Raw genomic sequence first — 14540 nt, forward strand, 5'->3', positions numbered from 1 at the left:
AAATTAAGTGACAAAAGTCTCTCTGGACATTCACGTTCCCCACATTCTTAACAACATTCTTTGTAATGTGTCATGCACATAATCGATGTCTGGCTTCAGGTACCAGCCAGTTCACTGCATTTCGCATTGCCTCGTCCCCATCGGTGATAACAGATATTGGTCTTTTTCCATTCATTGAATCTAAGAATGCTGTTAGGACCCAATTGTAAGTGTCCTCCGTCTCATCAACAAGCAATGCGCATCTAAATAAAATTATGGCTCTGTGGTTGTTCACACTAACAAAAACAGTCAGCGGTTTCCCGTATATGTTGGTCTTGTATGTGCTATCTAGAATAAGCACATCACCAAAACTATTGTAACCAAGCATTGACACTGTGTCTCTCCAGAACATATTACAAAGCTTTCCCTCCACATCAACACTAAACAAGCAGTAGAAACCAGGGTCCTTTGAAGCCTTCAAATTCATGAAACTAATAGCAGCCTGTCCATTCCCATCAATGTACATTTCCTTACGTGCCTCATCAACTTTGTTTTGCAAATCTTTCATAGTGAAACCTACAAACTCATGTCCCGCCAGCTTGATAAACCAACAACTCATATGCACGGAAAGTGGTGACTAACACCTTCCTAAGAGAAGTAACTTGAGCCAAAGCATGGTCTAAAACGTTTCGATGAGATTTGAGGAAGGATTTCAGTTCCGTTGGAACAAAGGCATGTTTGTGTTGTGTTATAAATTCAACAACTCAGATCTTACCGGTTTTCTTACAATGTCTTCTTGTAATTCGGTGGGATCGTGAGCCATTTCTGTTGTTTCCATGGCCTGCCCAGTTATCATGAGTTTGCATCCCATCACCAAGATGCGCTTTTCCCTTCGCACCTATGCCAACTGACTGCATAAATGATGCTTTCAAGGCTCCCTTCCGTGAAGTAGGGAGACAGGAAGCCGAAATCTGCTCTTCCAAACGACATTTTTTTTTTCTCTAATCCCTTCCTTACTACAAACCAGCTGCCTTCGTACTATTGTATCAACCTCTTTGTCCAACTTTTGCTTTCTGAAGCTAAAACCTATGGCAAGGGAATAAAATGAATAGAATGAATCCACTTCATTAACAGATCCAAACTCCACACCTATCATGTCTGCAGCCTCAAGATCTTCATATGGCTTCCCCTTGAAATGTAAACAACTCGCCCTATCACCCTAGATCGATACATTAGTGTCATCCGTGTCCGACTCAAATTGTTCTTCTTCTATGGACTGGACTTCATTACTTTCCACATAAACATCAGCACTGGACTCCATAATCCACATCCCAAGCTCCTCCATGAAAGGAACTAATCTGTCATGTGACGATAACAATTCGCATGTCAATACTGTAAGTAAATTTTCATAACAGAAAAGTATTGACCCCAAACTACGTGTGTATCTTACCAGTAGACGTGATATATGAGTAACAATAAGACACACAACATTATTTGAAGTTTCCAGTACCTTTTATAATTAGATGATAAATGCGTTTATATCCCCACACTATCATATCTAATTGGTATGAATCAACTCTTTTCCTTTCCCTCTTTGAGATGCCTGAGCTGGCTATGTGGCTGCGAATAATGTTAAAACACATAAGATTCATGCAAACAGTGGATGCATAAATTGGGTATTCAATTACTGAAAAGAAAAAGAATTATAAATAGATTCTGCAAACATGAAGGCCATGATTCCTTTAACAAATGAACCAGGTTTCCCAAATACGTACATGTAAGTATTGTATTGTAGCCTTCAAATTATGTGGTAACGAGACATACATCATTTATCATCAATACCTGAATAACATCTGCCATGTTTCTTAAATATTACAATAGTCTTCGCCGTATTATTCAATGCAGAAAGTATAGTAGCTTACATCAGATTAAGACATGCGTAGTGGATTCCTATAACGCAAAAACTAGATCCTGTCCTTCATCTCTGGAAAAAATATAACACTTAATGAGGACATATGGAAGGAAGGACTTGAAGCTCACATCCTACCATTCATAAGAATGCGAAAACAAATTGTGAATACTAATTATATGACAATTATGATATAATTGCCCTATAACATGACACAGCTATCTACTTGCGTCGCAAAGAAATTAATAGGAAAAGTCTGACCACGGTAGATTTTGGAAAATAACATAGTTCTCAGCTCCAAACCAAATATCACAATCATCGACCCATTTAATAACTGACAAAAACATGAAGTTTGATGATCAGAGTTTGGAATTATACCTGTGCCGGTATGGTAATGGAACGGCAAATCAGTATCAAAAACACTCACGCTGAAACGAAAATAAACAAGTCCGATGTTTACATGTATGAGCTGAAATCAAATGCAAGAGACTACAGCCGTAAAAGACCCAAACTAAACTCAATCTACTCTCACTGCCTAAATAGAGTCAATCAATTTCCTCAATATTATACAGATCGCAGAAAGTCGAGATTGAGTCAGTGGAAGAATATCCATACCAAAATTTAGATGCCCAACATCTGTCAATTCCGAGATCCTCTCCCAAATAAACTACACTAATAGTATCCACTGCAAATTTCTTTCCCAGAGGAGATGGAATGTATCAATTACAATCATCCTATACAGTATATGCGGAGGGGGGCTGTCTGCGAGGGTATGGTAATGAACCTGTGACTACTTCCTCTCGACTATATTATCGTTAAACACCGCCATTTTAATATTAACCTGACTTTTTGGTTTTTAGTAAATCAATAATGACTGTTACATAATTAGGGTGATTGAAAACAAAAGGCGTCCATCACCAAAATGGGGGACGAGATTGAATTTTTTCAAATCCACCGTTGGATGTCATCCGCATACATTGAATTTTTTCAAATCCACCGTTGGATGTCGTCCGCATACGAATACATGGCAATTGTAAAAATTTCAGCCACTTCTGCCTTCGGTTCGCCCTAGATCTAAGCGGTCAACTCGATACCCTTAATATGAGCATAACACTAATATGCTCATAACCAACAATTCGTAATTTATTTTTTCGATCTTTCACCTCCCACACTGTCGTTGGGCAGTGGTCTATCAGGGGCTGTCAAAATTCTCCCATGTCTCTCAGCGAAATGTGCCGCTCCCCTTAGGGAAGTAAGATTGTACAAAGTGTTGACCGCTCCGTTTAGTGTCTTATTCCATGCGGATCGGCCTAATTTTTTTACATATTACATACCACTGTTGTATTGGGGTACGAGCATTGTTAGATTGATCGATTTTCATTTAGGAATTTTTGGATTGCACCTCATCTTTCTATGCCTAGTAATGTAGTATGACTTGTTTCTTAGGGCTATTGCAAACAAAAGGCGTCCATCACCCAAATGGGGGATGAGATGGAATTACTTTAAATCCACCATTGGATGTTGTCCGCATACAAATATATGGCAGTGGTAAAAATTTCAACCACTTCCGCCTGCAGTTCGTCCTAGATCTAAGCAGTCAACTCGATACCTTTAATATGAGCATAACACTAATATGCTCATAACCGACAATTCGTAATTTATTTTTTCGATCTTTCACCTCCCACACTATCGTTGGGCGGTGGTCTATTAGGGGCTATCAAAATTCTACCATATCTCTCAGCGAAATGTGCAGCTCCCCTTAGGGAAGTTAGATTGTACACAGCGTTGACCGCTCCGTTTCGTGTCTTATTCCATGCGGATCAGCCTAATTTTTTTACACATTACATACAAATGTTGTATTGGGGTACGAGCATTGTTAGATTGATCGATGTCCATTTAGGAATTTTTGGATCGCACCTCATCTTTCTATGCCTAGTAATGTAGTATGACTTGTTTCTCTAGGTTAATGAAAACAAAAGGCGTCCATCACCAAAATGGGGGACGAGATGGAATTTCTTCAAATCAACTGTTGGATGTCGTCCGCATACTAATATATGGCTGTGGTAAAAATTTCAGCCACTTCCGCCTTCGGTTCGCCCTAGATCTAAGCAGTCAACTACATACCCTTAATATGAGCATAACACTAATATGCTCATAACCGACAATTCATAATTTATTTTTTTGATCTGTCACCTCCCACACTATCGTTGGGTATGTGCTCTATCAACCAATGAAGATAATTTTAGAATTTTAGTTCCCCGTCGTATACCCCCCTTAGGGAATGATAAGTGTGTAATCGGTTGACCAAATTAATCGAAGTCGACACAATAAGTGATACAATGATAAATCTCAACTTTAAAGATTTCAAATAAATTATGTGATGCAATGAGTTTGTCAAAATTTTTGGGGAATTTTTCAGACGCCTGAGCTATTTATAATGAATTTATGAAGTTAGGAATTATAGAAATTCATTTTTACAAAAACATAAATAAAAATAGTATTGCACTCGGGTCATATCTTTCAGAAACTTCTTGAATGAGAATGTCCTATTTGGGAGCTCCGTAATAAAGTATGTGTTGCGCTAGATCCGTTGTAAATTGCGTAATATTTTTCAACTACCAAAGTTCTTTCTTATGAATTTCAGAAGTTTTCAATATTTTTTTTCCTGATTTTCTTACAATTCATTTAAAATATATGGACATTACACGGTGCAATCTGAGCCGTTGATTTCAGTCACCCACTGATCTCTGCCGTGCATCATTTTTTGAAGTTTAGTTGTATAAATATGCAGACTGATATCGCACTGTGTACAACAACCTGTGAGTGCTGGACCAGTTGACCCGGTTTGTCAATCCCTTACCCCATAACCGTGACCTGATTCCTCCTTTCGATTCCGCCGAACTCTGTTCGGTTGACAGTTGACGTTGGAATAGTCTCCAAGGTGTGAACCGGGGCTTTGCGCGCTTTAACGGGAGACCTGTGCCGGTCAGGCTGACGGTCGAAGTCGACTGTGCTTATGGCGGTTCCCATTCAGATTTTTTCGAATCAACCACGACTGCTCCCGACAGTGGTACCGGTAGCTGCGTCTCTGTGCGGAGAGGTGACATATTATATCCGACCACGGTGTCGGTGAAGTCGTGAAGAGTTACTATTTTTACATAGCCGGCTCCAGAGTTACCCACTTTTTACCCGTCCTCTCTCTCTCTCTCTCAATCAAAGTTACAACCTTTTTTTTCTCTTTCAAACCCGTTTCAAAAAAGAGACGTTAACAAACAAACAAGGACATTTGCACCGTTAGTTAGACTTTAACACCTATACCCTAGGCCTACCAATTCGTGACTGTCGTTCGGCCACGTCACCAGGTGACCCTCACCTAGGTGAATAGCATATTTTTCGTTCTTCGGAATGAAAAATCCTAGCTTGTTCTACAAGACCTAACACTAATTTGACCTACAAAGAAAAAAAAAGCACGAGAAGACCCTGATAGTATTGTCAGCTTTGTTGCTAGATAGAAGACTAAAATTCATTGTTCATATGGGAAAAATGTTTTGGAATCAAAGTTGTAGGAATGCATTGGAATGGAAACCCCAGCTTGCTAATGTGACAAAAACCCAATGCATCAAGTGGTGATGAAGTAAAATCAGTAACAATCCTTAACTGCATAAAGGAAAAATATGAGAAAACTAGCAATTTTTATGCATTATATGGGAATGATTATTGACTCATTATGCCTTTATAAGGTGAAGCTTCTTGTCTCACTACAGTAAGGAAATATTATTAACTAACCAAAGGACAAAATATGTCACCCATTTGCATTTGAAATATGTAGTTATGAATAATCTAGCGAGTATGTTAATCTTGATGGCGGTCTTCACTCTCAATGGGTGGAGAGAGCAGTCTTTCTAATCTTGAGTTCTATCCCACAGCCAACTTGAGTAATTCTGGCAAAATTATTTTGATTTTGAAATAGCGAGTGTTCTTATAGTTATTATAGTAACTTTCATTTTTTTTTTTTTGAATAAAACCTACAAGGGCGGCAATATATTCATCTCAAGCCAGAATGACCATTACATACCCTTTTGCTGCTATCTATAGACATACAAGACAAGAAGATGTGTTAGTACTCGCAGTGGTACATAGAACTAGGTCCACTCATTAGACATTGGATACATTGAAAACCAAGTCTCTTTTATCGATAATACTTCAGAAAATTCGCTAAAAGCACATAAAAGTGCATAGCTCCCTAAAATAATAGAGAATTATTGAAAATAGACTAAGCTACTAACATAAAGTTCCCTAAAGAAAGAGAACTACTAGAAAGAAAAAATCCAACTAATTTGATGCTTAAAAAGCCCAAGAAAAGTAAAAAACCCTAGGCCCAACAAACTAACCCAGCCTAGTTTTCCTTCACCTCCCCTGAGTAGAAATGCCACCCACCTTGAGCTGGTCCATCGCCGTTGACTTTACACAACTAAAACCACTGCCTGCCTCAAGCGAATCAACAGCCACAAGGGATTGTTTCCACCACGAAGCCTTGTGAAGACACCACTGGAAAAATGCCAGCTAGACCCCACCATGAAGCCTCATATCCCCTCACGCCAAGCTGTCGACAATACTCGACTTGCGCCAAGCCGCTGGCAAAACTCGATGTTGTTCACGCCACCCAGCGTCGTCAACACGTCTCTTGAATCGGGATCAATGGCCATCCGACCACAAAGTATGATCCGGAAAAATGACGCCAAAACCAACATGTTAATACCCAGAGGCCAAAAAATCCACATGTTAATGGCTCAATCGCATCACCCGTCCGATAGCACCCCCTAATCGGCTAGGCGACTAGCGCCGGCCTCAAAAATTTCTTCAAACCCCTCAGACCCAAGCGATCTAAGTTTTAGAGAGGTTTTTTTCACCCCTTCAAGTTGATCCATTTGTTCTTAATAAATTTCATTGTTAGGAGTGTCTTAAGTTACGGGTGATATTATTGTTTTTGTTCAAAGTTTTGTTCCAACGAATTTATTTTAATATTATAATCGCAACTTTTAAAAGAGAAATTCTACTTGGAATTAATGAGTGTAGTTTCTCAAAAGACAAAAGAGAAAATATATAGAAATGAAATTAATATAGTTAACAGAGTTATAGAGGTGAGGACCCATCGCTATCATGGTTCCTGGGAGTCACCATCCCTATCTAACCTTTAAATAATACCAACCATAAAAGTAAGCCCCATCCTTTTTCTTTTTCCTATTCCATTTTTATTTTTCTCTCTTTCTTCTTTCTTTCTTTCTTTCTTTCTTTCTGTCCGAATCAAAAAAATCCGAGCCCCTCATCATCGAACAAGCCCCAGCCGCCGATTCTTCCTTCTTCCCGGAGATCTCTACTTCTCCAACTCCTCTCAGGTATTTTGATCTGTTTTTTCCCCTTAATGCTTCAAAAGGAAAAGAATTTAGTGCTTCTTTTTGAAAAAAGAAGAAGGAAAAACTAGTTGCAGATTCCCAACTTGATTTGATCCTTTCTGCGCTTCCTTTTTCGCACAAATTGAGCGTGTTTAGCAAGTTCTAGTGTGAAAGCAAGTTGATTTAGGTCCACGCTTGCTTTTCTTTCCCTTTTGAAATTTCAATGAATTCAAACAGCACTGTTTTTACATATATATATATTAAATTTACTGTTGGTTTATTTACCGAGTGGAAATTAGTTACTTAATGTTCACTAACTAGGAGCTGTAGTGAGTTATGTGATTGTTGATTTTCCTTGGCTATATGCATGTGGTTTTGTGTGTTTGTAAATTTCCTACTTCCATGTAAATTGAAGTACCTTTTTACAAAAAATATTGTTCAACATGATGTATCTAATCTGAGTTAATATTAGCTTTCGCTATATTGGGTGAATCTGGTTAGTGCAGTAACCTTGCAAGTGCTAATATTTTTCGTACTAGTCTGATGGTGAGTTGTTGTGAATGATAGTTGGGTGGAAGAGCTGGTTCTTCTTAGGAGAGTGGTCAACTCGATAGAAAAACTCATGTTGGTGCACAGATGAGCAGAACTGATGTTATTTGCAGTAGAAGGAGGAGGGTTCTTCTCGTCTTCAGCTTCTGGGTATAGCAAAGGTTTGGCCCTTCTACTCTTGGGTCACAAGGACGACGACGATAAACCCATGAGAGTTTCGCCGTGGAATCAGTACCAGTTGGTGGACCAAGAATCTGACTCTCACCTCCAGCTGGCTTCCACGAAGAACCGACTTTCCCGCGGTTGCGCCTCCTTTGTCTGCTTTGGTCGCGCTTCCGCCGGGCTTGACACTCCGTCTCCCCTTAAAGTGGGCCCTGCCCAACAGCAGGATGTCTTGCATGAGTCTGTTGCTTCTGATAAAGGCGAGGATCATGCTGCTACCCCCGAGGAGTTTCATACTGCAAGAAAACTTGCTCTCAAAAGTAGCTTGAAGAAGCCATCAAAAAGCATACCAGTTCCTGTCCAGAGTTCTAATGAACATGAAACAAATAGTCAAATTCCAGGCAATGCTGAAAGGAGAAAAGTGCAGTGGACTGATACTTGTGGGAGTGAGCTCGTTGATATCAGAGAATTTGAACCCAGGTAATTGATATTTTTCATTAACTATTATAAGTTACAATGATCTTAAAATTTGCTTGATTTAGGCATTAAGCGCATTAAGAATAACCATGTAATGACAGTGGCATGCTTTCCAGAAACTTGCCTCCTTTGTGGCTTCTAGTTGTAGTTGGGTGTTTTCTCACTAGTGCTGTTGACTTTCTCTTAATGTACTTTGATAGGTCTGGTGTTGAATATTTTATTTATGTGATGACATATATTTATGCGAATGCTGAGGTTCAGAGAGGCCTCTAAGGAGCATGAAACAAGGAGGGCTGTGATTTGTAGTGGTAGGGATAAATCATCAGGGAATACTAGAAAAGTAATTAAGGATAATTTAATAAAACTCTAGTTTAACAATTGGTTGTTGATGCTTGTACTAGATTACTGATACTGCCTGTTTTATTATTCTATGCAAAATGATTAAGAAAGCATAAACTATATAGTTTACACTCATGGCGTTTACTACTTAGTAGCCTTATTGTTAGCAGGACAATTTTTTGCATTGAAATAGTTTACTCTATTCTTGTCTTGTAGTAAGTACCTATGAAAAAAACTATAACATATGGCACAAGGGTATTTTAGTAATCATATTGGTTTTGATTCTTATTCTGATTCCTGAGAATAATAACTCTAATGCAATCCCCATTCCTCTTCCTTCCAATTCCAATTTGTCATTACTTTGGTTTGCTGTCCGATTCTTCGATGATGATGCCGGATTGAGGTAGTAAAGACTGCAGATCACTAGCAAGAAGAAATAGGTGCCTCCACAGTATTCTTTTAAGTCTTCTCTAGTCAGGGACTATCTGCCTATTGGCCCTGTCTATTGACAAATGATATAGGAATAAATTCTTGTGAAAGAATGGTGGAAAAAGTGACAAAAAGATTTGATTTCTGGAAGAGATGTGCTTATTGGGTGGAATTTGGTTCAATTGGTTTTGATTAGTATTACCACCTATTTCACTTTAAGTTTTGGCAAGCTGAGTTGGGTGACAATATAGAGAAATTTGTGAGAGGTTTTGGTATCGGGGGATTGACAAGCGGAAGAGATCATCTAGTTATTTGGGACCTAGTCCAGGATAAAACGGGTTTTCCACTGGAAACATGTTTAGAAAGAATATAGCTTTGTTAGGAAATTATTGTGGACGATCCCTTCTTAGAACAAGTGTGTATGATATGCAATCTAATTGGTGGGGATCACAAGCAATAGCGAGATGTTCTCTCCTTGGGAATATAACTTTCAGGGTTTTTCTTCTTTCTATTTGTTGTCTAAATTCGTTGTAGTGAGTGGTGATAAATTTGGTTATGGGCTAAGATATGGTTTGGTGAATCTTCTTTCCTATCTTTGTTTTCTTCTGTGTTTTACTTTTCTTTCTCTTGCTTCCTTTTCACCTTCTCACTCTGTTACACAAATATTCAGTAATACAGATACTTAATAATTTTCAGATTTCTTGTATATCTTAACGTCCGTCCCCAATTTTGCATGTCATACTTATGGAACTTTTACTTGTAACTTCTTTTTTCAATTTTTTTTTCTGAAATTCTGCTGCCCTCTCTAAAGCATGGATGTTTGGAATCGTAGTGTCGCTAATGAAGTAGAGGTCATGGTTGTGGACTGTAAGTTAATACTAGTGAGTCATTCAAAAGAAAGACCCTGTGCTTGTTATCTTCCCATTTTAAACTTTTGATTAGGTTGCTTCAAGTGTTTGGAGGATCGAGTTTTGCCAAGAAAGTGTATTCTTGATGGTTGTTACTAGGTTCTTGTGGTTAATGGGAATGTTTTGTTCTTTGTAGATATGCGATGTAGCCCTCTTGATTGATTGCTTTGCTTGGATGGAATTTGTGTGAGTTTGACATATAAATTTTAGTTATTTTTTTCCAGCAAGTCAAGCTGTTGACTTGTAGTGGTTGTCTATCATGGTATATAGCCCTAGTTGCATATTTTTTGGGATCATAACCTCCAATCCTCCATTCCCTACCTGCTTGTGAATTTACTTGCTTTTGGCTTCCTCTCCATCTGCAGGATGGGGTTGCACATGAGGGAGGGTGTTAGTTTGAGATATAAGGTTCCATAACAGCTTATGCTTTTGGGGTTGTCTGGTAAAAAGGAGGGATAGTTACCTTAATGGTCCTTGTGTTTGACCACTTTAGCCAATTGGTTCTGTGTTTATTTCTGTTTAGTGGCAATTAGTTGTTTAGGTGGGGGTTGTTCCTTTTTGCCAATTTTGTTCGTCTTTTTCCTCTTCTGCCAATTTTGTTGCATTTTAAGGTGTACTCTCACATGTACAAGTAAACAGTTACTTGACAGCAAGGACCACTTAGTTTAACAGAGATAAATGCAGGGGCCAGTTGGGGTAAGCTACAAACACAGATCAAATACTAAAGGGGGTTAAGTACATGATCCAAAAAATAATAATTATGCCTAGAAGGAAACAACAAAATTTGAAGTCAAGGGGGAGGAAGTGGCATAATATATGGGAATTCGGTATTTTTTTTTTTTTTTTTAATAAACTCCATGGGCTGCAATGCTAATATGGATGTTCTATTTTGACTAATCCATATTTGATTGGTTGGGAGCTACAACTGATTGCTAATGTGTTTACTTTTGTCTTTTTCTTTTTTCATTTTCTGCTCACCTTTGATGGACATCTTGTCAATCCATTTCTTGTTATTCATCTTTTGTTTAATTTGATAAAATTTTATGTTTCCTATAAAAGCCATGAACTTTGTGCATATATAATTCAGGACCTCCTTCCGATATCTGTTAATAAAAGTAAACAACCATCAATCAACTGCTGAGGTAACGAAATAGAAAGAAACAACTAGCGAGAGGATTGGCTATGATCAGTTTGCGCTCTTAATTATACTTGTGGAAAAATCTTTTTACTATACCTGTCTGATATGTTGAGAGCTTAAGTTTTACATTCCATATGTTCTATGTTCTTTCTAGGATGTTTCTCTTGCAGCCTATGTGATACAAGTAGTATATGTTTTTTTCATCTTTCATTTTGTATTTGTTTTGCACTTTTTTATACATTTTTTCTGACTGGAATTATCATCCAATTGGCAGTGAAGCGGATGGATCAGATGATGAATTCAACAATGGGAATGAAAGAAGTTGTTCGTGTGTGGTTATGTAGATTGGCTTGTACCTGATGATGATTTAGGCTTGGACTTCTCTTTAGATGCGACAATGCATCAGGTAACATACCGCTAACAGTGCTTTTCCGGTTGATTACTTATTTCTGGAAGGAGAAAAGTGGTTTTTGAGTTGATGCGGGATACCACCATAGCAAGGAGAATTTTTCCGGCTATGCTCATCACACTGAATAGTTCTGTCTATATCGGGTTTGCTGTGGGTTTCAATTTTGTCACTCCAGGTTTGGGGTTGTTTTGTTTATTATTCTCTGTGTGACTCCATTGTTCATTATTTATCGTAATTAATGTGTTTCTTTTCTTCACATAATTTGGTCTAATGAATTTTTTATTCATTTCTCCTCCTAAAATGTTTGAAACATGGATGAAATGTGAGTTTCTGGTGGAGTCTTGGGGTCATTATAGTAAAATCTACAAATGGCCCATAGTCCCTTACTGATGCTATGCTCCATAATCTAAAAGCACTGATATTATTTTGAAAAAGGGTGCTAAATGTCTTTGTTTGTTTATGCATTTTGTTGTTATTTGTTTGTTTTGGCTGGAGCTCTTTGCAGTTTGGCTCCTATTTTGTGGACCTCTTGTCCCCCTTTCCCTTATTGTACCTCTTCTGTTTTGTTTCAATAAAATTTGTTTGTTTGTTTGTTTTGTTTGTTGGTGTTTTTTTTATTTTTGTTTTAATTTTTTTATAAAGAAAGCAATATCATGATGATGTTCATGTATAAGCTCTGAGAAGAAAAAGGAAAAACAAATCAGAGATTCATATAGAGGATTGACTTGTGGTGGCTTGACTTGTTGAAGTGAATTGAGCATACTAGAATAGCATATAAACTTGAAGTCTGTTGGTTGTGTAATGGTGTTTTTATTGTTATTAGAGGTTCGAAAGTTTAACACAATGTGTTAAACTTATAAACTGGGTGGAGCACCTGCTGACTTATTCAGTTGGTCAATTGTTCATTACCTATCCCTTATTCCCTTTCTAGATTTAGTGAAATGTACTCTCCTTGCCTGCGGTTGGTCTTTGTGCTTGGTTTTCTTGGTGATACTCACAAGGTGAGAGACAAGAAATGTATTTAAGGATGGTTGCGATGGAAGGCATTTGCATTCCCCAAAAGTGTTTGATTCAGATGTTGATCTACAAATTTCTGCAATGAAAATATGCAACACAGGTTGATACTTCCTATCAGGGAAAGCATGTTTCATATTCTTCTTTTAGTTTCAAGGAAAAATTTCAATTTACTACCCTGTACTTCGCTCTCAACATCACGTTAGTCCCTCTCTTTTCAATTTCATCAGCAACACCCCTGTACTCTCAATTTCAATTAACCGTGTTCAAATTTTACTGTGCCGTTCAAATTAGCCGTTAAATGTTGACGTGGCGATGACCAATTGATTAACCGGGGCCACTTAAAGGGCTAAATTTGTCATTTTTATGAACCGAACCAGATTGCAAAACTGATGCAGATTGAAGCTTGTCCAAGTCACTCGGCATCACAACCTAATTTTCAGCTTTACCTAATTTTTCAGCTTTTCAAAACCAAAAACAGCTTGTGAATTTCAGCCAAACCCCAAGCCAAATTCTAAAGTCTGTTGCTTTCAATCCCAAAACACAAACCAAAACGAATCTTGCATTCATAAGAAGATGAGAAAATCATACAACAAAATCCAATCCCCAAAATCCCAAAACCGTGAACCAGGAAGCTTCAAATTGAATTAAGAAAGAGAGCAAAATAGAGACAGTTGATAAAAGCCTCCCACAAAACCATTGACAAATCTGCAATGCGATACATTTGGGTAAAGAGCAGCAGATCTCTTTCAACACTCAGTCTCCAAATCGAGCTTTTGGAAAATAAAAGCTTCCTCCTGTCCCTCACTAATCAAGAATTTTTTTTATGCTACAGTCAAACCATCCTACCAATAAATAATGAATCAAACTACAAATATGATTCACACCAATTTCACACCTTCCTTTTAATTCCAGACTGTCAGACTCGAGGTTTTATCTCAATAAATCGTATCAAACAATGAATTGAATCGAATCAATCTATAATAAAATTGCAATCTTTGCATAAATCAGGGAGATTTAAGTTTTTTACAAACTAGTAGAGTTAGAATGGATGACGAGGAGGACCAATTTGATGCTCCAGTTGCGGATGAGTCCCTGAAGATTATCTATTTCAAAGCAAAGCTCGAGCCACTGGGCCGGATCGTTAGAGACCGGATCTGAGAAGATGAGGTGGGCAGTGACGGCGAGGATCAGGCTTCAATGTTTTGGTTGGAGAAGTAGCAACGGAGGAGGAGTCACTGGGATTGGGCTTGAGGCAAGGTAAGAGGAGAACGACCTTGTAGAGCTCCGGCAAGGCCGAGGTGTTGATATGAGGGTCGAGGGAGAGGAGGTGGGCGGAGATGGAGGAATAGAGCTCTGAGCAACCGGCGATTGAGACCAGAGTCACTCATGGACTCCGTATTTCCTCTTAACATCCTTCCATCTTCGACAAGTCGTCGTCTTCTTCCAAAATTTGGGGTCCTTCAACTATAATTTTTTTTTTAGGAAAATTGTGTGAAATGACAAATTTAGCCCTTTAAGTGGGCCCAGTTAATCAGTTGGTCATTGCCAGATCAACATTTAACAGCTAGTTTGGACGGCACAGTAAAATTTGGACACAGTTGATTGAAATTGAGAGTGCAGGGTGAAAGGGGAGGGACTAATGTTGAGTGCAAAGTACAGGATAGTAAACTAAATTTTTTCCTACTTTTAAATTACAATTGAAACGTTCAAGATGGGATGGTCAAAGTCTTAAAATTCATGTTAATCTTTTAAACTCAGATGGTAGTAAATTATACCTCATGAGTTTACTTGAGAAAAGGAAGGTAGAAAACTCGGCCTTCGTGAAGAAGAG

At 38.2% G+C, this 14540-nt stretch overlaps 1 protein-coding gene across 1 annotated transcript; it reads left to right on the forward strand.

Moving 5' to 3' along the window:
• The first annotated feature begins 7124 nt into the window (after positions 1–7124).
• On the forward strand, positions 7125–12283 carry LOC112172777. Its single transcript, XM_024310254.2, has 3 exons — positions 7125–7284; positions 7849–8472; positions 11558–12283. Exons 2-3 carry the CDS (start codon positions 7931–7933, stop codon positions 11625–11627), a joined length of 612 nt encoding a protein of 203 aa, XP_024166022.1. The 5' UTR covers positions 7125–7284; positions 7849–7930; the 3' UTR covers positions 11628–12283.
• The last annotated feature ends 2257 nt before the right edge of the window (positions 12284–14540 follow it).

Source organism: Rosa chinensis, chromosome 6, assembly GCF_002994745.2.
Source record: "Rosa chinensis cultivar Old Blush chromosome 6, RchiOBHm-V2, whole genome shotgun sequence".
NCBI lineage: Eukaryota > Viridiplantae > Streptophyta > Magnoliopsida > Rosales > Rosaceae > Rosa > Rosa chinensis.